The sequence below is a fragment of the Haliotis asinina genome, chromosome 1 (genome assembly GCF_037392515.1).
Source record: "Haliotis asinina isolate JCU_RB_2024 chromosome 1, JCU_Hal_asi_v2, whole genome shotgun sequence".
Classification (NCBI taxonomy): Eukaryota; Metazoa; Mollusca; class Gastropoda; order Lepetellida; family Haliotidae; genus Haliotis; species Haliotis asinina.
The window spans coordinates 14,549,466-14,576,161 of record NC_090280.1 but is presented as its reverse complement, the minus strand read 5'-3'; the positions used below and the strand labels follow the sequence as shown (position 1 = coordinate 14,576,161).

Here is a 26,696-nt window from a genome sequence, read left to right as displayed (position 1 = left end):
TCACAAAATAATCGAGTTGTGGGTTATTTTTTTATGAAACTGTCTAGTAAAGATTATGAGTCACAGAAGCAATCAAAAACATTGGTTTATGTCAAGTGTAGTCTTGAGTGTAAAAATGTCTTGCCAAATGACTCACTCCAAAACGAAGAGCCAGAGGTTTACATGGAAACAATCATTCTCCAGGTTCTGGTTACTGCAGTGCTATTAGCCCAGACTGTGACTGCAGCTCTCATTCCACAGGACTAATTTGCCTCTTTGATCTTTACAAGCAGTTGTGTTCAGGTTGGGATATATGTTACCCTTAACTCTTGCCCATTCAACTCATATGACTATGAACTGGTACTCATTTGGTCAAACTTCCAATGACAATAAATAGAATACATTATAGGAGTGCCTATATAATACTATGTTTACAACACAAGTGTCTAAAGTTACCATATATTACGTGTATAAGCCGAATTTTGAGGACCAAAAAAGCTGTCTGTAGAAGGGGGTCATCCTATCTACGAGAGACAATTTCATGAAAGTATTTTTCTCGCTGTCAGTGCCCTGTCAGGACGATCTTACAGGTTAGCGGTACACCTGCTAGGAAGTTTATGACAATTACATCCACTTTGATCAATAAAATACAAATCAAAGTATACAGTTTTCATTATTTCAAATTATTTTGCCCTGAGTCATTATTAAGTTCAGTACCTAGCTATTTAGACAAAAGATTCATTAAAAAAAAAGTTGTAATCCTGTCTGGTCACCATTTACAAAATGATGTGCCAGTCCAATCAGCTGTTTCCTGTCACTTAACGTAAGGTGATTGCTTCCTGTTGTTTTATAATGCCAATAACATACACAAGCAAACAAGCGATACACAAGAACTGTTAACAGGGGGCCCAATTCCTATTGTTTTGTTGCTTGCACAAGCACTTTCAAAAAGCGGGCAATTACTGGATTATGGGCATTCATTTGTAACATGTCATTATATCCCCCAGCTGAAAGCCACGATGCGATCTCACTAAATATCCCTTAATCCTTTTATATTTTCATTTTTGCGTAATCAGAAAATCATTATTAAGAGATTTCTCAAATAATATCTATGGTCGTCTTTTCCTCACTATCAGCTTTCCGCTCGGTAATGGGATACAACAGGGGGCAAATACCTCTGTTTTCGAAGCTCCGTATGAAAAACATATGAGGTGATTCGTTTGATGACAGGTATCGTTCGAAAGTTCTGAGCATCAACCTTGCCAACAAGAGTATATTCTGATTTGAAAGAAGCAATCTTATTGGATAAAAACTAGTTTCTAATCACATTTATTTGCCACAGTCTGCTATAAGGATCGTGAATGGTCAAAATCAAACATGTGACCAAAGGCAGCCAATCAAATAACAGCAACAGATATTGTCCTTGTAAACTTATAGATTCAGACGAAAGTTTGGGGTAAAATCATACTGTTCTGAACGTTCACATCACCACATATATAGTGATTATGCACATTACGGACTTTAGTGAATGTATTGTGTTTCATGCACATTTTTTAGCATTAAACATCAAGGCGATAAAACCTGAGATGCCACTTGTGTGGGTTAACCGCGACAATACTTCTGTTTTACATCCAAAACTGTAACTGGCAGATGTCTTGTGGTGTGGGTTAACCGTGACCATACTTACGTTTCACATTCGAGACTGTAACTGGCAGATGTCTTGTGGTGTGGGTTGACCGTGACCCTACTTACGTTTTACATCCAAGACTGTAACTGTGAGATGTCTTGTGGTGTGGGTTAACGGCGACAACACTTACGTTTTATGTCCGAGACTGTAAATGGCAGATGCCTGATGCGGGGTGTCAGCTTATGCATGAAACATACCATTTTGAACCCGATTTTAGGGTCAAGTTCAGGGGTTGGCTTATCTATGGGATTGACATATTATACATGGTAATATACGGTAGGTATTTCCCAAGCGAGAGCAAGGGACATACTGATGTTTAGGCCCAAGTGCCATAAACACAGTATGACATAGGCACAATATATATTGTGTTTAATACCGAAAACATCAAATTGAGGAAAATAACCCCAAATCAACTTTCAAACATAGGCCGGCTGCTTGCCATTGACACATGTAGAATGCAATGTCACAGAAGAAACATGATGTCGTTGCACTATTCATGACGTCACATCACCATGAGAAAATAATATTTTGCACTAAGGCATCATATGAAAAATATGAGCCCTCATACATTCTGATATAAACCCTGATAGGTAATACATAAGGTTAGGTGTAAGGTAGGGAATGGGAATCTCTTTTCACATGTTTGATGAAATAATCCAACAGTTTCAGATATTGCAGACAGAGCAGCTACTTCGTATGCACGTAACAGTAAACAAGAAGGTGCATATGACACATTTCTTATGATGATGCCTGTGGTTCCACGGTAGGATGTTTTCTGACTGGACTTACTCCTTAACCTGGCTTTCAACATACAATTCATACACCATACACAGACAATACAAATGCTGAAGTTAACTTTTTTAGTTCAAAAACCTAAAAGTTAAATTATTGAGGTGGTATTTTTTTGTAAGTGTTTAATATTTTCATTGTGAATTAATTCACGACTTATTTATTACCATTTATGGGGTTCATTGACACCAGAGGCTTAACATAGGCAGAAGACAGTAAAAGTTATCAAATTTAATTAAAATGATCCCAATTACTACATCTAGCAAAACAAAGCTTTGCAAAATCAAATTTTGAGCTTTTTCCCAAAGGCAGGGACATTTGATTTGGAATCCAATATATAGTTTTCAAAAAAGTTGCGGATAATGAACTTTCAATTTGGACAGGAAGTGTAAACATTAACAAATGTTTCAAGGACAGACATCTTATGAACGCACCACCATTTCCCTCTATTAACACACCTAAGCACAAAGCATTATATGCACATACACAACGCAATAGCCCCAAGCACGTGCAAGGGGCCATGTGCTTGATTTTGATGTTTTTTTCAAGAAGGTCGAGAAATTACTTAGAACATTAATTTTGACACTCAGCTTGCATCACACATTTGTTAGTGTTTGTTTCTAGTCATTTGTTTTAAAATGAAACTCGTACACATGCAAATTACATGCCATACACCAATCATCTTTCAAAAGCAACTACATTCCAATAACTATGGTTGTAAGGAAGTGCAAATGGTGATGCACTCTCAAAACATTCAATAATATCATATCAACATTGATTGACTATGATAAATCTCCTAAATATATTTAATCATACATAAAAAAAATGAAGATCCTCTACTTTATTTGAACTGAAGGGTATATATATGAGTATTTCACTGTGGTCATGTATGACTACATCATAAATCAGAATCACCATCACATAACTGCTTCTATAGCTGAACTGTGCATCACCCCAACCTTCATGTTGTCACATCTCATGCTACACAAAGAATAACATTTCTTTGCAAGTAAGCATCATGTTAGGACAATAAAGAAGACATGGCATGTATAGTTTACATAAGGGTTCAGCTGTTATCAAGTGAGGTGAAACGGGCTTTAATGTTGTACTTGAGAAAAAAATATTCAAGTGATGATGTGCATGCATGTGTATGTGTGGTGCTTGTACTGACCAAAACTTATGTATAAGTTATATAATGTTAGCTCATTGAGCAGTCTAAGTAAACTTAGCGTCAGTACTTTTCCTTTCACTCCACTACTGAGTCCAACAAAACCTTATGGGAGGTCGGGTCAGTAACCTTTGAGATTGACCAATCAGAACACAGTTTACCAAATCGTTAAAGTGGACATTCGCACATACCTTTTGAACTTTTTATCTCAAAAAGGTTCGTACCTGAACCATTCCAAATGCTATTTAGCATACGATCGCTTCCAGGTGATGCACATGGCACACATTACAACTATGACAACGGTAAGTAAATAGTCGCTGAAAATAGTGTTTGGGGCAATATTTAAGGATGTTATCTTACGGAAATATTAGCTAATAGTAACCATGTCAACAGAAACCCCAAAGCGTATATACTGCAGGTCAAATAACTGTGTTATATGCAGATTTTTGTTTGTGGAGAGATCTGAGTTAGTGAGCTGAATATTTTGTAAGTCCGTCCGATCCCTAAGCAGTATCCATTGTCTGATTGGTTAAATCTATTTAACCATCTCGCTATTGATTGGACAGTCATATGACACTCAAAGGCTACCTGACACGACCTTCTACTAGGGTTTGTAAGCCTCGGTGGTGCAGTGTAATGAAAAACAGTGACACTAAGTTTACTTAGACTGGTTCACTGAGATACCGTTTAACAGTTAAGAATGAATACCCAACTCAGACACATTATACTGACTCCAAGCCTACCAGTCCTTGCTGTACCCATTAATGCCAAGCACCAGGCAGGAATCAACAAGCACCATATTTTAAGTTAACATCTTTTGGTATGTCACAGCCAGGATCAAACCTGCAACCTTCGCTCTCGACACTTTAACCACTACACCATGGAGGCCATCCACGTTATTATGAACTGATCATCAATGATGACATATTATATCCCGGTGTTAGGGGTTTTCGACGATGTAAGACAAAAACGTAATTTTTATCTTATATATCATTTAAAGTTTTGTTTTTGCTAACCTTGATTGATACAGACATATTCATCTATTTCACACATAAATAACATGTGTTTCCTACAAAAATAGCATTGATGACATCATGTCAGCGAATTTGTACCCGCTTGCAACTTCCGGGTATTTTGTATGTGTTTTTGACGATGATTCCTACAATTTACCTCTGCACAGCCAGGGAGTGTTTTGATCACGTAGCTTCCTGTTTAATACATAAATTATCAACAGCAGGCGACTGATCTTGCTGGATTTCCCTCGAAATTTTTTGTTAAACAGGCAACTGATTTTGCATCTGAAGTGGTATTAGCAATCTTGCGTAAATGATATTAATGTTTATTTGCTCTTTACATAACTTAACTTCTGCATTTAAATTGTCAATAAAACATTTCATGACAGGAACTGAGCATCCACCCTACCGATGAAACTGTTTTTGCACTCCAATCGCACGCACACATCCTCGATATAGCATTAGCAATGCAATCGTCGAAATCACCAGAACGTCGAATTCAGCTCGCTTTGGATATATACTATTTATGTGGGGCTCTCATGCAGTAATTAGTCAACATTTTGTAAACAAATTCTATTACAACACTCATATTAACTGAATAACTACACAGAAATAAATAAATCAGTAAATAAGTGTATCTGACACACATTTCTGGTAAATTCTACATCATACTCTAACCTTGTTAACATGCCTCCGAACTGGAAGTAATTGAAAACCTTATCAGGAATTAATATTGAACTAACTATCCAGTTGTTGTGAAACATGATTGCGAAAGATCAGTCGAACAGTACAACTCTTTGTCATTGTAAACACACCATCGAAACGGAAAGCGAACCTTATAGATTCTGAAACATCAATATTTAACGGTAACCAGCCAGAGACGAGCCGCTGTCTTTTGACTTCCAAAACAATAACAAATGGATACCTTGACATGTCATCGCAGTATTCCAGGCAAAGCAGAATGCATCAGTCACATTCTTTAAGCTCAACTACAGAATGAAAGAATATATCATTATTATATCTAACAAACAACTCACTGGCGCTTGTGGGGTTGGGGCGATAAACGTTGATATTTAGAGTTGTGAACGGAATCCACCGATGTTGTCTGCTTACTCCCGATAAACTCCCTCGGCTCACTGCCCTCGCGGAACTTGTCAAATCCTTCCGGGCTGGAATTTGACTTAGATATCTCCAAGAGCGTTTTCCGGCTATATCTGCTCATTGGGCAATATCTGACATGCGGAAATTATCCGCTTACCACAAAATACATCATCGTGCACTTGTGCACCATATAATAATATTCTCTAATACCTAACAACTCAGCTGGTCGGCACTTTATACTACCTGTTGTACGAAGAATTACAGTTTGAGTTTGTTGTTTCGGGCGTCGGTTGGATCCGGATATAATCACCTAACTGTCTCATATTCCAAATATTTCGTGATGGAATTGACTCGGTTTCAGTATTATCAATGTGTATTTATACAAATGTACACAAGGACAGAAAAACAATAATCTCATGTTCGTTTAATGTTGCCCCACATCAATGAACCCTGTTAACATCCCTGGATCAACGTATGCTTAAACAACTGTTCTCATTCAAGAAAAGCTGTTTATATTTACCGTAAAAATGTAAAATTCATCTTCTCCACGTGTTTTCTCACATTTATGATTTGCACACGCACATAACAGCAATGGAAATCAGGGGACCTTTGTGATAAACACTTTAAATACAGCATAAAACCCGGCTGAGAATGCTGAAAATGCTACAGTACCCTAGATACGTCGTACATATATGAACATTAGAAAATACAACCAAGTTTAGTTGCCTGAGTACAAATATTCATGAAAACATTTAAGCCGAAAGATGTACTTGTCTATCCACCCAAGTGATACTTCCAGCGAGTTTTTCGACACAATTCGACTGATGGCGTCCCTCAAGGAATTACTCTACATCAATGTTATCCATCACACTACGTAGCACTTGGTCTAGATACATGATAACGAGACATGCATAGAAAGTGTTCTGAGCTAGTGCGACATGATGGACAGGTGTATACAAATTACAGAAGTCTCATGTTGCATTATTTAGGGTTCACTAAGACACTAAGAGGTTCACTAAGACACTAAGAGGTACACTAAGACACTAAGAGGTACACTAAGACACTAAGAGGTTCACTAAGACACTAAGAGGTTCACTAAGACACTAAGAGGTACACTAAGACACTAAGAGGTTCACTAAGACACTAAGAGGTACACTAAGACACTAAGAGGTTCACTAAGACACTAAGAGGTACACTAAGACACTAAGAGGTACACTAAGACACTAAGAGGTTCACTAAGACACTAAGAGGTACACTAAGACACTAAGAGGTACACTAAGACACTAAGAGGTACACTAAGACACTAAGAGGTTCACTAAGACACTAAGAGGTTCACTAAGACACTAAGAGGTACACTAAGACACTAAGAGGTACACTAAGACACTAAGAGGTTCACTAAGACACTAAGAGGTTCACTAAGACACTAAGAGGTACACTAAGACACTAAGAGGTTCACTAAGACACTAAGAGGTACACTAAGACACTAAGAGGTACACTAAGACACTAAGAGGTACACTAAGACACTAAGAGGAGTTGATACTTCCACATATCCTTTGTGGCATACACAACATTTTATTTCTTTCAGCATTTGTGTACCTTCCGGTCTCAATACGCAACTGATGTGAGAAACGTCAACACTGAGAGAGTGCAACCCTGAATTTGTTCATAGTTACATTAGTAGACAATGTCAGTGTTGTTCAAGAATAAATTTCAGACTGGAGAAGAATGCAAATATCAGACATTTAGGATGGTTTACCTACTGCTGTTCCAAGGTATAAGTAGTATTTATGAATATACTTATGTATGTATCTAAGCATGTATACATTAAGCAATGCTTACATATTCTTAAGCGTATTTTAAATATTACAAACATTCTTTTCTAAGGTGTCATCTTGGCCTCTTGAAGGCTGGTGTTTGTATTTTATATACTGCACTCTGCAGTCTCGCCATTTATAACATATGACACTATAAAAAAAACCTATTATTTTATTTTATTGTAACCAAAATATTTTCTAACAATAGAGACTAACAACTGGATGCCTAGTTAGATGTAGAGACACAAGGGACATTGTTTATTCAACTGTTTACATAACTCATCATCAACTAATTACTTTAAATCCGCATGGGAAAAAGTAACATGATGACTTTATTAACGAATAAGCCAACCACAAATATTTTATGGTTCCTCTGTCCACAGTGGAATTTTGGAAGAATAATATTTACACTTTATACGTTGCCTATGACTACGTTAGATCTCGCGCACTGAAAGGGATTCTATAAGGGAAGTACAATAGAGGCAAACTTTGTGGACATGTATTTGGGGCGCAGTTATCAAGAAACAGAAAGAAATACGAACATTTTGTTATTTCTCGATGCTGATGCTGATGCTGAAGAATTTTCTTGCAGATTTTACGGTGGTTCGTACAAGGCCTTACCGCTGTATTTTGCAAATTTAGATATATATTCACAGTGATTCGCCTCCATAACTGTTAGTCATGTATGTCCAAACGATGTGTTGCAGATAATAAATAAAAATTCCCTCTGCAATTTAAAGGATATGTGCTATTAAAATATAATCAAAATCCAGCGTCAATAATGTGTTTGTGGGAAAGTAGTACAATTCAAAGCTACTCGAAATTAAATTTAGTTGCGCATTAGGCTTTTAGGTATAATTTGAAAACCCATTTTGTTTCTTTTTGTTTTATCAAAGTTTCAATCTTATTAGTGCCAAATTGAAATCGAAAACAAATATTATCGATTGTAGATAGCTCTGCATGTAGTTTACCCATGATTCCGTCAAAAAATTTTCAACACAAAATGGCGTTCCAAGGGGATCTGTCGGATGAGGAAATGGTATTTGCGAACATATATAGCTTATGAAGCTCTGTTTTCTTGGGAATTAAATTAATTAAATTGCAGGAAATGTTACCATTCATATTTAATGTCTTTGAGTAAATATCTTCATTTGACGTTTGGAAATGTTATGAAGTTTGTGATGTTACTAATGTAAACATTGGTCAACTGCAACCAATGTAGTACTGATATTTCCGTTTGTTTTCAGCACAGATGCTTGCACATTCAATAATTTTTGAGTCGATATATGGCACAGGACATTTTTCATGGTTTTGTCAACCTCCAGCAGCAGATTTTTCAATGCTATATAGTTTTACGAAATTCTTTCGACCATGTTTAATGATTCATTATTAAGATGATATTTTTTATATCAATAATAGATACATCAAAGTTATCTTTGGACAAGTCTGGAGTTTTAATTATAGATATACATTTGAACTTATTGCTGCACTTGATCAAAAACAACATGTGATAACCACAAAAATGTACCACATGTTTTGTTTTATAGCTGATTAAGGACTGAAAAGCTTCATAAGCTACTTCATGTTTGATATAGAGATAATGTATCGCAGACTTTGCAGCTTCCTACATTTCTAGTTTTGTATCTTTTACACTTAGGCCATACATAGATCCACAAAATCTTTGAAATGTGCATAAGGTGATGTGTTTACTGAAGTTATTACTGAATGTATGAGCCTGAAGGGTCACTGTTATGCTGTTGATTTCCGACCATTTGTTTATAGTTCATGTAATATTCTAGGACCGGGCAGCCAAGATTCATCAAAACCAACCATATGATGAGTCCCTTGATGTTCCGGATGCCGAGGAGATTGCAAGCACATACTCCCCTACACCAAGGATCCCAAACCCTGCAGGTACATTTTAAACCAAGTTCAGTGGGGACATCATGTCCATATCACTATCAGTTTACAGCAGCTATGGTTACAGTAACGGTTACCATGAAGATCCAGATTAGAATTGATCTTCAGTAACCCATGCTTTGTCATATGAGGACTCTAACAGGCTTGCTGACTTTTTTGACTCATGTCATCGTATCCAGATTGTGTACATCAGTACTCATGGTGTTGGTCACTGGATCGTCAGGCCCAGACTTGATTATTTACAGATCACCATCATGAAGCTGAAATAGTGCTGAGTGTGGCATTAAACAACTAACAAACCACTTACAGTGTGCCCTTGTTACTGAGCTGGACTTGAGGAACCAGCCTCTTTTTAACATATGTTATATTTGGGATTAAGCTTTCTTAGGAAAGTACATATTCTAGTACGTTTTTGAGTTGAGTACCATCCAGGATTCGAACCCACACCCTCAGAATCAGGCATCTAATCGCTAGCACTCAAAGTCAGCCTCTCTGTTTATTCCAAGTCAGTATGGTGTAAGCTGCTGTATGAACCATGTAAATTGTTGGCCCTACGTTCCAGGTATATCGTACACCCATGTTTGGGTGGTCAATTTCATTAGGGGGATTGGGTGGTCAAAATGGAAGCAGAGGATGAGAGACATCAGTTGATGTTTACTGTCAGCTGACATCTTGTATTCTCAAAGTATAACTCCAGAACTGTGGTCACGTCATGACAATTGAGCTAGCAACAGCTGGTTTGTGGCAGTCAACCTATGTTCATTGTGTGGCCCATTTTACACCTACACTTGGGGGTGAAACGGTATGCTGTGGTATTAGTGGAACTGCTGTATTTTGCCTTTGGTTCGGTATACTGTAATGCAGACTAAAAGTTCATGTATTGTACTGTCATTGGATTAATCTTTTCAAGCCTTTTCTAAATGTTTAAAAAACATTTTGTCAAAATCAATGAATTTCTACGCATTTCTTTTCTTTTCTGCATTATGATCATATCTCATATGCCGAAACTGACCGAACCGAAGAAGTTGTACCACAACACGTACCATACTGTGGTAAGAACGTACCATTTCACCTCTACCTACACTGGCTCTGACACATAAAAGTGTTGGTTTGTCTGAAAGACATTGTTACAAGGGTGACCGAGTTCCTATAAGCATGCCAAAAACAATTGGTCTATGTAAAAATCAGGATCATATTCAGCGTCAGTTTGCGCTGATCTGGAGTTTATTGCAGTGGGAGTTGGTGTTTATGCTGTTAACCAATGGTTCCCTTGGACCAAACTTGATGAATGATTCTTTCTACATTGTAGATCACTGAAAATTTACTAATTAGGATGTTTTACTGAAACCAGTGACTGCACAATCATTTTGATTGTGTGTTCAGACTTGGCATCATTCTTGACTTTGAAGAAAGATCTCCACTGAACAATAGGTCAAAATCACTTGGAAATCTGGCTTGCAGTTTTCAAGTTAAAAATAGTCGCTGTGTAGATGAAATCATTGCTTTTACTCGAAATAGTTAACAATAATAGTATTTTATATTGTTTTTTCCTGTTCAGCTCGATCTAAACAAGCACTGGGTCTTTCTGCTCCCAAATCTAATGTACAGAAGCCAGGTAACCATGGTAACACTATATTTTACATCTCTCTGTCACTAGTGTCAGTGCATGGTACTCACATCTCTGTCTACATTCACTGCTCATGTGATCTGTCTACTCTAGTTGTCCACTTCCTCACCTTGATGTTGTAGTCACACGACAGACACATAGGTGACACTGTCATTAGTGTCAGATAGATCTGGCAGTCGGGGGCAGAAGGTGTACATGTCACTTTGTGCATCACATACTTTCACTTCTACTTGTGCAAATGTCTTTAGCTTCATGTTGATAGTTTAGTCACAATGTACTGATGGAAAAAAATATGGAATAATGGACAAGAGAATAACTACAATGTCAAAGTTCAGTAGCTACAAGTTTACTTTTTGGGTCCAGGGAAAATGATATGATAGAGTTTGTGGAGGTTGTCCAGTAGTGAGACCTCCACTTGTCATGCCAAAGGTCCAGGTTCAATTCCTCACATGGTTATAAAATGTGAATCCCATTTCTGTTGTTCCCTAACATGATATTGATTTGATATGCTCAAAGTAACTCAGAACTCTCTAATTATAATGCATACATGCTCATGGCACCTACAATATAGTGAAACCATAGTGGAGTTCATGGTGTCTGGTGCATCAGATTGTGTACATCAGTACTCATGGTGTTGGTCACTGGATCGTCAGGCCCAGACTTGATTATTTACAAATCACCATCGTAAAGCTGAAATAGTGCTGAGTGTGGCATTAAACAACTAACAAACCACTTACAGTGTGCCCTTGTTACTCATGGAATAATGGACATGATGGACAAGAGAATAACTACAATGTCAAAGTTCAATAGCAACAAGTTTACTTTTTGGGTCCAGGGAAAATGATATGATAGAGCTTGTGGAGGTTGTCCAGTAGTGAGACCTCCACTTGTCATGCCAAAGGTCCAGGTTCAATTCCTCACATGGTTATAAAATGTGAATCCCATTTCTGTTGTTCCCTAACATGATATTGATTTGATATCCTCAAAGTAACTCAGAATTGTTTTCAGTTTTCATGATTCATGAAGGTGATGATATTCCCTCCATTCTGAATTATTCAGTGGATAATCCATGAATGTCTGTAAATACTGGTGCTGTTTACCTGTAGTTCACAGTTCCTGTATTACTTTCCATCAGTTTGTGTTGAGAGATTTTAGCAGTTCTCATGTTACTAGGTTAGAGATTTTACAGACAGTAGCTTCAGACGACAGCTTTAGTGAGCAGAAACATCACCCCACTTACAAGAGCTAGATCATTTAGTGTTGTATCTAACGAAAATTACCCCATCAATTTGCTGCATCCAACTAAACCTTTTAATTTTTTGTTTCTAACTTACATTGTTCTACTGTGAGTCGCTTTGTGAGACAAACATTGCTGGTGGAGCATGAGTTTGGTTCCTTGGCTGTTATGAGTTCATAGTTGCCAACATGAACAGGGACTGTTTGTCTGTGACTGCAGGCATTTGCAGGGTTCCAGTAAGCTCCCTTGACAAGCAGTTGGAGAGAATTGTTATTTTTCTTCTAAGTTGAAATGCGTTTCAAATTACCTAAAGGCAAGCATTAATGGATGTCAAATTACATTACCATGCTTGTCGGAAGAGGCTAAGAGGCAGCTCGCAGAATTGGTTGGTCAGGCTCGCTCCCAATTGCATAGATCAATGCTCATGTTGTTGATCACTGGATTGTCTGGTCCAGACTTGATTATTTGCAGACCTCCATCATATAGCTGAGATATTGCTGAGTGTGGTGTTAAACAACAAACAAACAAAACCAGAACTTGTATAGAAGGTGGTGATGGGGTGTATAGGGCATCTGGTCAATTTCCACTGTGTACAAGTACATGAAGTGACCCTGGTTGTTTATCACACAAGATTGGACTATCATTTGTTGTTTGTGCTTTCTAGAAGTTTTGTAAACAATTCAAACAGTCCTATTTCAGTGTTTTTATGTTTGGTTGAGGGTGTTTTTTTTCAGTTTAATGCTTGAGATGTGTACTCAGCTTTATGACAATATTGTACCTTTCAGAATATGACACACACACATATAGCTGAAGCCATTAAACACAAATTATAACTGAACATTTCATCACTGCACAAGGCTCTAATACATCAAACAAAGGGAATGGTACCTTTTCCCCAGGTACAACCTCCCATCCGATGTTGGTCACACGAGGCAACCTTACTCTGATAACATGAGGGCGTGTTATTCTATACCACAGGAGTAGATTATTGCTCATGATGTCAATAACTGGATTAAATGGTCAATAACTGGACTGCATTTACAAATTCACCGCCAGCATTTAAAAATATTGCTAACTGTTGACATTAATATGTTTAAACAAACAAACAAACATGTTGAAATATACAGCTTTGCCATACTTTTGTTCAGTAATAATCCAGATGTCTGCTGATGAAGTCTGTCCCCAGTATTCATCATTCAGTCCTGAACAAACACTATGAACTCACTTGACATCCTGACAGCGATACAATCCTGACAGCGATACAATCCTCTCTGTGTACCTGGAAACCAGGGCTCCAGCTAGTCCTACAACTCTCTAGAGCCTCCCCAGCTCAGACAGGACACTTGATTTCTCCAGTATATTGGGATTCAGATACTTGAAAGGACATTAGTCATGGGGAAATACTGACCAAAGATTTACTGTCATGATTATCATGATTATATATGAGGCCTGATGGAGGTATATACAACATGCACTTACGCAGCCTGGTATTTACAAATGCATCCACACAGTATCCATTGTTAAACACACACCTCTTGGCTCTATTTATGTCTTCTTCACTAAAACGTATAGAATGTGTAATCCATAAACATGACAAAATCTTCAGAGATTTAACTTCTTTTGTCTTTTTCATGCATAAACTTCCATAAAGATAAATGTTGCCACCTGGTTTGGGCAACTGCAACCAGCTTTTCATGTTAATGTGCACTAGGTGCAAATCAAATCATGTTTAAAATATCTAGCACAGTGGTGTGAATGACACACAGAACACATGACATTTTTTCAGGTTTCTTTTAAATGATAAAATCACAGTCATCATGTATATTATTCATATAACAGTCTTGATGAAGAGAGACCACAGCTCCAGATAAATATTTCAGGTGTTGAGTAATGACGACCATGTTGCACTGGATCTGCAAGTAATGTGTTACATCATTAGGTCCAGGTAGATAGGTGTATCATCACCAATCAGCAGACATTAGTTATGACCATTCTGATTCCAAATGTCATGACATGTGATTTACATTATATGTGTTCATGTACTGACAGAGTTATGACATATGTTGCCTTTAACTATGTATGCATGTCAGATTAACACTGCGTCAGCCATGGCAGCTTTCTGTGCATTATTCACTGCAGAGGAGTTCATGTACTTGTGATGCCAGCATTCATTAGATCTGTAAAGACTTGCTCACACTGAAGTTATGTATGTGTTGTAATACTGACTGGTTTTTGCAGTGTTTCAGGTTATGTCTGTACACCTCAAAACTAGCTGGGTTATGGTAATGTAAAGGGGTTTGTTGTTCTTTAGAGCAAATGCACACTTTACCTGGAGCTCTTCATAAAATTGTATGAGAAAATGTGACTTTCACATTGAACTAGATCTGTGACTGCTAGTCAGGGTAGCATGCACGCTGCAAAAAGATATGGCCAACGTGATGATGGATATCATCAACCAACAGTACATCATCAACAGTAAAATGTACACGGCTTCCATTCTACTGATATGTAGTTCAGACTGCAAATATTTTGAGAAGTGTTTGACAAACAAGAGGAACAATTTGCTTTGTATGCTTGCTGTGATATCCAGAAGTTGTAAATCCGATCTCTCAGTTCTGTGTCACAGTAACCTATAACTACTGTGCTGTATCAGGAACTGACATCCAGCATGTATACTTATAGCTAACTCAAAGGGACCACTTGTTCTTGTTCATTATAGTTCATTATGCACATTATCAAGTTGCAGTTTTAGTAAACCCTGTTTGTTATATCTGAAGTGTATTCATTATTCGTGTAGTAGACTGTTTGTAATTACATATGAGAATATCCCTTTAACCAGCAGCTTGATCTCACCAGCTGACATCCATTCTACATGTTTCTACTTCTAGACAGGGGACATAGTCGAGGAGATTCACCTCCTACTTCTAACTTGTCAGAGGAAGATGATGACGAGGAAGATGAATTTAATGAGCCTGGCAGCAATCCAGGTGGTCACATTACCAGTGGGCCATCCAAGGTAAGTCCTAGACACAAGCAATAGATATACAGGAGGCAAAAGGGTTTCACTCCTCTGTTGATTTACTAAACATGATCCAGGCACAGATACATTAAATCAAATGGCTGTGTATTTCAATAAATTTCAGACAGGGTGGTGGTGGTGGGTAGGGTGCGGGGTCCGCCTATGGTGACCATGCACCCCTGCATCCTCCCTCTGAATCCATCTGTGATGATCATACGTCCATGCATCCCCCCTCTGGATCCGCCTATGATCTTGCACCCCTGCATCCCCCCTCCACCCACAGTGATCATGCACCCCTGCATTCTCCTGCTGGATCCGCCTATGGCAACCATGCACACTTGCATCCCCCCTCTGGATCCGCCTATGGTGACAATGCATCCCTGCATCCCCCACTGGATCTGCCTATGATCTTGCATCCCTGCATCCCCCCTCTGGATCCACCTACAGTGATCATGCACCCCTGCATCACCCTGCTGGATCCACCTATGGCAACCATGCACCCCTGCATCACCCTCTGGATCCGTCTATGATCCATCTGATCATCATTTCATTTCTAAGGCTCAACTTGAAGACCTTTTAGATATTTCAAGGATTACTTGTCTTCTTTTAGTGACCCTTGTTTTTGTTTTGGTGAGTTTGCAACCACTCCAATATTGTCCTTGTCAAGTGAGATACTCACATTAAATCTATTTGACACATTGCCTTTCTTCAGAGAGATACTAAGCCACAAAATGGTCGAGGCGCTCCTCCTCAACAGTTTGGGGGGACAAGTGCACAACAGAAACAGTTCAACTCTGAAGAGGATGATGATGATGATGACGATGATGAAGAAGGATCATCTGGGGAGGATGATGAGGAAGAAGGCCACCCTCCAGTTGAGGGGTGAGCTCTGCAGACTGTTTATGTGTTTCTCATGTCGTGTCAGGGAGATAACATTTGTTCATCTATGTCCTGAGATAGTTTAATAACAAAAAGTAAATCAGTACACTTACATATAATAGTAATCAGTTAGATGTTAGAATTATCAAGTAGAGGCAAATCTGTATCAAGTGTTCGAATTGTGCATGCTGTGTGGAAATACTCTAAAACAAAGTACAAGATAAATACAGTGGAATCTGTCAGAACCGGCAGCTGTCCATTCCGGCAAGTTGTCTGAACCAGATTACTTCTTCAGTCCTAACATGTGCAGGTTAGACAGCTTCCACTGTAATGTGAATAACGTTGTCTTCCAGGGCGTATGACCCCAATGACTACGAGAGTCTGGTGGTGAATCCTGAGATCAAGGAGCTGTTCCAGTATATCACGCGGTGAGACTACATTAGGTCACAGGATTAAACTGATTCCAGACGAATACCATTGTTAGCTATGGTCAAATGATAACAAATCATAATGAATATAATTACCATAAGTAATTTTGTATAAATACAAAACCTTCCTGTGTGTGCTTCTGTTTCTGTTTCTGATTCGCCATGGGTTCTTACATTGTACATGGAAGTTTTAACACTGAAATGAGCTTCAATCACCAGGGGATGTAACTTTACTATCAGAAATTAGACCTTGGTCTGTAAATCTGCAACAGCAATCCTCATCAAAAACCCAGGACTTATTTTGTACAAATTCCCAAACAAAAGAAAGTAACTTTTATGCACCTTTTGTTGTGATGTGCTCATAGACTTTTATAAGGTGACAACAGAGATACATAGAGAAAGCAGGATTTGTTCTTTTTAACATTTGTACAGGTAAGACTTAGCGTCTAGTTTAGTTTTATGCAATTTTCTAGCTACATCATTTATGACTGACAGAATAATGACTGAATATGTTGTGGTTTTGCCAGCTACACTCCTCAGTCTATTGAGTTGGACCACAAACTGAGGCCCTTCATCCCAGACTTCATCCCGGCTGTGGGAGACATTGATGCATTTATCAAGGTCAGCCAGGAGTTGTATTGTCATTGAGAACAAATCATCACAGGGAATATTGTAGATAATATCTATATGTTAGATATTTCTTCATTTAGTTTGCCTTTAATCATTGTACACAAGATTTACCCAGAAGTTAACCCATAAATCAGTTCATAGAGAACTAAAGTGAAAATCAGTAAATATGACAGTTATGTTGTTAAATCATGAAAGGCTGTGGATTCAAATGTGTTCACCTGATTGATCAGCAGAAAAATAACAGCCCCAGTAATACATGTAGTAACTCAAACAGGACACCTCAGGAAGCATTCTAAGAACTGTCACAGTGAAACACTACTTATGATATCGATCACTGCTTTGTCTGGTGGATGCTTGATATTCTGCAGGCTACTATCAGTTGGGGTATTGCTGATTTACAGTGTTAAACTGCAAATTTTCCCCGAATCTCGAGGAAATCGTCATCTGTGTATATGTAGTGTACTGCATGTGGTATGTCTGTGCAGATTGCCCGGCCTGATGGGAAGCCAGACACACTGGGTCTGACAGTATTAGATGAGCCTTGTGCCAAACAGTCAGACCCCACCGTGTTGGATCTGCAACTCAGGGCCATCTCAAAACAAACAACAGCCAAACAGTTGGTGAGTATATGTCCTCATTTAGAAGAGAAAAAACCTTCTTTGGATACTTGATTCCCTCACTTGAAGTGTCGGGATTGCATGACCATGTGTCATCGCACCCCAATTATGTAGATTGATGCTCATACTGTTGATCGTTTGGTTATCTGGTCCAAACTTGGTTATTTACAGACCGCCACCACATAACAGAAATATTGTTGAGGGCAGCATTAAACAACAAACTAACAAACCACTGAAAGTGTGCATGTAAACTGTTGTGTGTTTGTATTCTAGATCTATCCTGATTCATATCCTGGTTTGTGATGCTGTCATTGGTGTCTTCATTCAGTGGTATTTCGAAGTTTGACTTCTCCAAGGTGTTTGTATGTCCATGTTATGATGCCTAGATGTAGGTGTGTTGTGTCCTGTAGGTTGTGAAGAGCCTGGAGAACGCTGACCGCAACCCCAAACACATAGAGAACTGGGTGGAGAGTATACGAGAACTACATCGGTCCAAGCCACCTCCAAATGTCCACTACTCCAAGTACGTATGAGGTCCTTCCTACAGGACATGTAATCAGAAACAGGACCCCAGTCACATTTAGCTCCATGCTGCAGGACTGCATGTAGCTCTGTGTTACAGGACTGCATGTGGCTCTGTGTTACAAGACTGCATGTAGCTCTGTGTTACAGGACTGCATGTAGTTTTATGTTACAGGACTACATGTAGCTTTATGTTTCAGGACTACTCGTAGCTTTTTTGTTGTGGTATACATGTAGATTTATGTCACAGGACTGCATGTATGTAGCTTTATGTTACAGGACTACATGTAGCTCTGTGTTACAGGACTGCATGTAGCTCTTTATCATAGGAAAGACGGGCTAGCATAGTGGTTAGTGTTGGCCCACCACAACGAAGATTTGGGTTTGGATTCCCCACATGGGAACAATATGTGAAGTCCATTTCTGGCGTCCCTCCCTGTGATATTGCTACAATATTGCTAAAATTTGCGTAAAACCATACCACACACTCACTCTATTTCACAGGAACATGCCTGACATTGACACACTGATGCAGGAGTGGCCGCCAGAGTTCGAGGAGCTGCTGAAGGAGGTGAGAAGGCCACAGGGACAGGCTACCTGAACATCCTGGTTGTGTTAGGTCTTCAGCAACCCCTGTTTGTTGTGAGAGGCAGTTGACACAGAGATGTCAACTACTCTCATTTTAGAGGAGTAACTCTACTTTCAGTTTCACTCTCTGATTTGTTTATATAAAATCCAATTTTTTAGAGAATACAAATATGTTTATGAATTAAGAATGTTTGAAAGGATTTTATTCAATAGCCATTGAAATGTGTTTATAAGAGTTAGTATTATCTGGTTTAGTATGCCCAGAAATTGCATGTTTCAGGCTAAATCTAATCTGATTTTCATAAGGGAGGCTCGCCCAGACCCCCGCCGTCAAAAGGGGCTGACCCCCCTCTCACACTCACCCCTAGCTTGCACCTTCAGGGCTCAGGAATTGCTTTTAGCAAGGCTTGACTCAGCTTTCTTTCAGTTCAGGGTTGGCATCCCTGTTGACTCAATCAGTAATCAGATGGTCATAGGCATTGATGCATGCCGTCCCAGCTCAAGTCTTGACTCAACTATCATCGTGTCAACTATAAAGCCATCAAACCAAACTATCTGTCAATTTAATGATAGTGTTTCAGACTTGTTTCCTTGTCATGCTGTGGGTGGCATCATGATGTAGTTAGGTCAAGGTATGCAGCTCAGCTTCCACAATGTCCTATCAATCTGAGATTACTCCTGATTATGATCCTTGGTCTGTGAGCTCCATGTTTGTAGTTTTCAAACAGTTTGAGGTTGTGATTGGCTTCCATTGAACTGACATACTTTGATGAACTTAGACTCTGTGACATGAAAGTTAGTCTCTCCAGTTTGACACGAGTAGGATTAATTCAGGCTAACCTTGGTAATGTAGAGATTTCTGACTCCCCATTTCAACATGTCCAAAGTAATCAAGTAATGTCCCATTTACCTGTGTTCTCATCAGTAGCTTCTCGGGAGAACACCAGACCATCACAACCATACATGGTCCTGAGTTTGTCTTGGATGATGGTCCAAGAGCCTGTGACAGACAAACCTGAAAAGCAGGTGGACTAATCAGAACAACCCTGTAAAATGACTACAGTTATAATTAACACCTGAATTGGAAAGAAGTTAGAGCTTTTTGACTATCATATTTTTATGTTTGTGTACTGTTAGTGAAGATTGTTCTGTTTTGTGTTGTCAGGTTGGACTTCCAACAGCAGAGCTGGACTGTGACCTTGGCCAGTACGTGGAGATTGTGTGCTGTAAGTTGTACCATACAACATTCATTGTTAAATCACATTGTTTATCAGAGTTAGTGAGTTGATTTGGCTATCTTTCAATATTAGTTCAATATTAGTTTTTAGACTGACTCTGGAATCGCTCTTTGTTTCTCTTTTTGCCCAAGTACAAAGTTGTAGTCAGTGAATCATCTTTTATGTTGTTACCATCTCTTAGTTCCTAACTCTTTGAAACTGCAAATTGTAGTTTGATATAGTTGAGAAATTGAAAGAGGGTACAAGTTGATTTGTCTGAATGTAGAAAATTGTGTTTGTTGTCTTTGTTGTTTGGACCTTACTATTCCAATTAACTGGCTTGACTGTGCAGTTTGACCAACCCTGTTGGTTTGTTGCAGCCATGTTGGACATCCCCATCTACCGTAACAGCACGCACCAGAATGAGAAGATACAGGCCTTGCACGTGCTGTTTACACTGTACTCAGAGTTCAAGAACTCACAGGTACAGACACACACCTTTGTACACACCTGCACTTTACCCTTACATAAACACTTCATTGCATGGCAACACATGATTTTTTTCAGTAATATTAATAAATAAATATTTTTCCTTATCCTGACTCATGCTTAAATGCTTATCTCCTCTTCCTGGCGAAGGTAGTGGAACACCTGAAATCCTTTGAAGTGCCCGTCCAAAGGAAGCGGACGTAAAATTTGCACACACTCATGAGTTACCTCCCCTCCCGCACACAGTCAGCTGATCAGCCATGATACTCACTTTCTCCTTATTGCCAGACGAGGGCTCCTGGAGTTACCTGGGGTCTCTATTACGGCAATAAGGTTTTCAACTATTTCGGTCCTTTTACTTTATTTATGTCCTATGCGGTATTTGGTTTATATATACGTATCACAATTTGTTTATTTGTGATTATTGGGTGTTGATATAGCACGTATTTCGTCAACCGAGACTTAGTCTCCAGAGGATGAAGAGGAGGAGTATGCACGCACCTGTTCAGGAAGATCGTCACCATTGTCCTTATCAACCTGCCGCAGTTTGGAGAGAGATCCTCCTACATCGAGTGAGTGCACTCACAGGTCTGCTTGTCAACAGAGAGGATCTTCAGCAGTCTCCTCAACTCATCGAAGGTGTCCTCAGCACGAATGAGTGCACTCACGTGGGTGACTACGTTCGTGTGGGCGAGGAAGCTGACGTTGGCGAGTGCACTCACAGGTCTACTCGTCAATGGAGAAGATTTTCTCCCCAGCTTGTCGAAGGTGCCCTCAGTACTTGTCGTCCCCTTCAGACGTGGACTCACATAAGAAGGATCGTCAGCATCCATCAAGTGTGTTGCACTCACAGAAGGATGAAGACATATATTACCAATTGTCTTCTCCAAAGGAAGTTCTCGTCTTTGATTCAGAAGTCACATTGTGAATCACGAATAGTCTGGACTTAGTCTCCCCACCCAAGGACTCCAACGAGCCCAACCCTTATAGGAGGAAGAAGGAAGACATGCATTGATGTTTCTGCCGATAGCTCCGATATCTATGATTTCTGAGAAGTTATGTACGTACGGCAATCAAGTCAGCAACTAAGTTTCAACAACAACCTTTGCCACCTTTCAACGCTCGTCGCTTCCCTCTTCACCATATGGAGCCCTCCATCAGAGAGACACCTCTACGAGATGCACCTTCTTCAGGTGGGCTTGATTTAGAGCCGTCAATGAGACTCTATGAAATAGATTTATTTGCAACAAGGTTCCACAAACAGACTACATCCTTTGTATCACCAGTACCAGATAGTCTCAGCATCCCATTGGAAGGACTAAAATGCATTCGCATTTCCCCCTCCAGTGCTGCTACCAGAAGTCATTGAGAAAATAATACAGACCAAGAGGCTACAACTGAATTTGGTTGCACCTTACTGGCTTACAGGACATTGGTTTCCAACACTCACAGAGGAGTTAGGACAACTGACACTACAACTACCAGATTGGGAAATTCTTTGCGTCCATCCACACACGAAACAGGCACATTGCAACCCATCTGTGTTCCGACTTCATGTGTGGAACGTATCAAAATGTGTTTAAAACACAGAGGATACTTGAAGAGAGCAGCGAAAGCAGTTGCCTTAGCCTTACAGAAATCCACTCGCACCTTTATGATGACAAGTGGAAGCGATTTGAGACATACGCCAAGAAGAAAAACCGCAATGAAGGCAACATATCCGCAGATAGCAGAATATTTATGTTACTGCATTCCAGAGGTCTGAAAGGCTCTACATTATCTTCATACTTAGCAGCTCTCAGCTCAGTTGTCATCATGGAAACGGGGATCAAGCTGACTAAAGTACCCAAATTACTTGCCTTGCTACGCTCCTTCAAGTTGGAAGATCAACAACGTAGATTTAGAGCTCCAGCATGGGATCTAAACATCATACTCCAACATCTGACAAGTGATGCGTATGAGACACTTGATCGGACCTCATTTGAACTGCTAACTCAGAAGACACTGTTTTTTACTTACCTTGGCTACAGCTGCACGAATGTCAGAAATTCATGCTCTAGACTTCAACCACACAAGCTTTGATGCAAGTCATCAGCAGACAGCTCATCTGGGTCTACGATGGGATTTTATTGCGAAAAATCAACTGCCAGGTCAACCGAATAGACAATTCCACATACTGGCACTATCTTTAATCCCTAGACCCCATGATACTGAAGATTTGTCATTATGTCCAGTCAGAGTATTGAAGATATACATCGCAAGTACCAAGTCTAGAAGGCAAAGTTTCAAACGCCTGTTTATCCCTATATCTACTAAGACATTTATGGAAGTATCCTGCAACACGATCTCAGTGTGAATTGAGAGCCTTTTAAAGCAGTAGGATTGGAACCTCCTCGAGTCTCCAACCCACATGAAGTCAGAGCCTTGGCCTCTACACTAGCGCTACATGGGAATTGCTTGCTATCAACTATAAAGGGGGGCTGCTTTTGGAAGTCAAACACGGTGTTTGCCAACCACAACCTACGAGACATAACCTCAAAGGATGTCTCTGGCATTCATCAGTTTGGGCCTCTTGTCATTGCTCAGCAACTAACAGTTCCCCGAAGGCACTGAGTTCACTCACCCGTTTTATCATGTGATTTGTGAAAGCCGGACGCTTTGTGGAGTATAATGGTGGAAAAGTCCATGTACACGTCTTAAACAGACTAGCATGAGTGATTATGACCCTGTACTCATAATGAAGATACTTGTACACGAAGAGGGGTTGCAACTAGTCTTGATTGCTATATCTTGACATTTAGTTGCATCAGAAACTAGCAGGACGCTAGTTACTTTTGATGTCATCACATGCCAGTGAAACGAAGTCGTCTATGGATGACAAGTTCAACTGGATGTGATCCCCCCCAGAATCTACAATGAATATTAGAAAGCACAGGACCGAATTGTCGCCATTACAAGTTCTCGTTAAGGGGGGAAATTATTGGACGTAATTTTGAACAGCCAGCAGAATCCAGCTTGGTCTGACCCACTGCTGTTTACATCAGATTCTGTGAGCAATTAAGCATGAGTCAGGATAGGGAACACTATGTAATTTTCTGAATAAAATTGATATTATGAAAGCCCTCCCAGTCTCCCATCACAGACATGCTGAATTCTCATATTCTCGTGTTGGGCGATTTTAAGAGAGAGTGAGTATCATGGCCGATCAGCTGACCATGTACGCGGGAGAGGAGGTAACTCATGGGTGAGTGTAAATTTTATGTCTGCTTCTTTTAGAAGGGAACTTCAAAGGATTTCAGGTGTTCCACTACCTTCGCCAGGAAGAGGAGATAAGCAATTAAGCATGAGTCAGGATAAGTATAAAATATCAATTTTATTCAGAAAATTACATTATTGTGGGATGGTGAGGTAGCCTACTGGTTAAATCATCTGCTTGTCAAGCCGAAGTATTTGCATTTGATTCCCCACATAGGTACAATATGTGAAGCCCATTTCTGGTGTCCCCAGCCATGATATTTCTGGAATAAGAGGTATAAAACCATCCTAACTCACTAATTTATGTATTATTATCCTTATATGGTCATATGATTTTCAGTGCAAAGAAATTTCTTATGAATACCTCAACATTAATTATTTCATGAATATGCTGCTATTATAAAAAATCTACATATGGTCTTTACTCAACCATTTTTGTTCCAAATGTGATTATATTTTGTGTGTTTTTGGTTTCTATTTAACTGAATCCCTAAATCCATGCAAATAATAGTGATAGATTTTGGTTTTAGAGGGGCAGAGAATGGTGAATTTATATTTTGATACAACTATTGATTGCTAATTTCATTTTCAGCATTTCCGCACCCTGGCTGAGGAGAATCGCTTGGATAATGCCTTCAAGCCTGATGAGAACCCAGATGATCATGAGAGACTGATTCTATAGCATCTACACAACAGGCTACAGGGGAGGGTTGGCACCTGTGGAAGTCCATGATACACATACAATGGGGATAATGTACCATGGCAAGAAATTCTGTCACATGTCAACACATTCACTGACGTTTATGCATTTTAATTTATTTATTTCAAATGGCTATCAATGGCGTGCTCAACACACTAATATAACAGAGGAATGGTTTTCCATGGTTCAACTATACTGCTGATAAGAAGTAAAGCAACGCCTGAATCTTGTCATTACTATAGTTGATTGCTCATATCATGTAAGATTAACTATGATATATGACAGAATTGGAAACCCTGAACTTCTTTTTAGTAGTGCATGTAGAGTATAGAAGAAGTCTGTTCATTCAAAATTACTGGGTTTTGCCTTAAATCATCCTTATCCTTGTAATTTGGACGATATGATCTGATTGTGTTTCTTTAGTAAACAGCAGCTTAAAGCCATACACGCTCACTGATCTGAAAAATCAGCTAGGTGTAATCTGTTGTTGTAAACTGTATCATACATTGGTGAAGTGGATATGTCCATACTACACAAAAGAACGTAGGATCAGCTGATTTGTTTTCTATTACTTCAGTAATATAAGCTGATAATCTGTCACACCCTGACAGAAATGGTTGCATGGAAAACCTCCATGTTCTATCTCATTCCGTCCATATTGTCATCTGGTAGCATGCTCAGCAAAAACTCGTAGGTGCCTTAGTGTCCAGGGTGTCCTGATAATATGGCTACAGGGTGACCCCATGCACAACTGTCACCTATTGGTGATGGTGGTGGTGAACGACAAAGAGAACTGATAATGTTGAGTCTAGAGATAAAATAGCTCCATGCTGGGCTGGGCTGCGTACAAATGACAACTGTTTTTCTTGTACAGATGGACATACGTGAATAAATGTATTTAAGGTACAAGTCTGTGAATGTCGAATGTACACTGGAGCATGAACACTTGGGGCCTGGCTGAATGATGTGAAGGATACTGCTACTGCATGAACCATACTGCATCTAGAATACAGTATCATGACGTGTGGGATACACTGAACACATCTCTGTAGTATCACCACTTGGTTACAGTGTTACACTGATCTTCATGTACAGTTTCACAAACGTGTGAATATGTGATTGGTCACAAGATGGGACTTACACGATTGGATGGTATGTCTTTGGTTCAAACATTAAATCATATCCAGATGATAGTAGATCAGGTCTCATTTACATCAATCACTGGATTGTCTGATCCAGATTAGATTATTTAACGGACCACTACCATGTGGGTGGAATATTCTGGGTGGTGGTAAAGAGACAGTGAAACCATGTGTTGAGTTCTTGACTCTTATCCCTGTCGTATCCAAACTTTCAAAAGATATATCCATATGTTTGACTATCATTCTCATTCAACAAGTCTTTGTTATCTGCCTGTTGGTCAGTCACCAACTTCCCCATCATTTCCTGAGGTTTCAGAGCTTCTACCATTTAGTCTCAGGTGTCCTCAAATAAATGAATGTGGTTATTTGCCTCAGTCTGTTGATCAAGCAGTTAAGTAGTCGTAAGACATACAAATGTATATGAACATCTTACATTTTCCAACAATATGTATTTTAACAACCAACAGAAAAACTTCGTAATTTTAATGTTTTATTAACAAAAATATGTTCTTTGGTACACACTTGTACAAATTTTTTATGGCTTGCAAGGTTGAGACTATATAAATGGAGGCTTTTTCAAAAGGGAAATGAACATTGACCCCTTTTAACTTGTCACATGCAATGCAAAACACAACTTTGCAAATTCTCATACTTTTTGGTGTGGACTTACAGTAACAAATTATCAAAAATGCAAATTCAACTCAGAAAGTTGAAATAAAACCCTGCAAAATCAGAGTTCAAATAATTCACTAATTTCACCAGCTATGCTATGCTGCACTGTGCACAAGTTTCTGCTACTTGAACTAGGAGGCTTGGATGGTGTATTCCCAAGAAGGTTAGACACAAACACACAGCAGGTGATGTGTGCAGGGATC

General features: G+C 39.2%; 2 protein-coding genes across 3 annotated transcripts in view; one reads left to right on the top strand and one right to left on the bottom strand.

The window, feature by feature from the left end:
• Window positions 1-5,973, bottom strand: part of LOC137287366 (protein Aster-B-like) — a 94,437-nt gene extending 88,464 nt beyond the window's left edge. The window contains exon 1 of the mRNA XM_067819628.1: window positions 5,674-5,973. Coding sequence (XP_067675729.1) covers window positions 5,674-5,858 — 185 coding nt within the window. The 5' untranslated portion in view covers window positions 5,859-5,973. The remainder of the gene's footprint in view (window positions 1-5,673) is intronic.
• A 2,422-nt stretch (window positions 5,974-8,395) lies between these two features.
• LOC137287351 (intraflagellar transport protein 46 homolog) lies at window positions 8,396-25,591 on the top strand. Of its 2 annotated transcripts, XM_067819609.1 has the most exons (13): window positions 8,530-8,590; window positions 9,351-9,465; window positions 11,030-11,086; window positions 15,224-15,351; window positions 16,067-16,236; window positions 16,587-16,661; window positions 17,189-17,282; window positions 17,777-17,911; window positions 18,319-18,431; window positions 18,935-19,001; window positions 20,184-20,244; window positions 20,616-20,719; window positions 24,572-25,588. In XM_067819609.1, the coding sequence occupies exons 1-13, from the start codon at window positions 8,555-8,557 to the stop codon at window positions 24,659-24,661; spliced, it is 1,245 nt and encodes a 414-aa protein (XP_067675710.1). In that variant the 5' UTR covers window positions 8,530-8,554; the 3' UTR covers window positions 24,662-25,588. The 2 variants fall into 2 exon arrangements, with proteins under 2 accessions (XP_067675717.1, XP_067675710.1); XM_067819616.1 differs by lacking the exon at window positions 11,030-11,086 and having other exon boundaries at window positions 8,396-8,590; window positions 24,572-25,591.
• Window positions 25,592-26,696: the final 1,105 nt, after the last annotated feature.

Coding starts and splice junctions, on each gene's coding strand:
- LOC137287351 (XM_067819609.1), top strand. CDS start 8,555: ATGGCGTTCCAAGGGGATCTGTCGGATGAGGAAATG. Junction 8,591..9,350: donor ATCTGTCGGATGAGGAAATG/GTATTTGCGAAC, acceptor GTAATATTCTAG/GACCGGGCAGCCAAGATTCA. Junction 20,245..20,615: donor GTACGTGGAGATTGTGTGCT/GTAAGTTGTACC, acceptor GGTTTGTTGCAG/CCATGTTGGACATCCCCATC.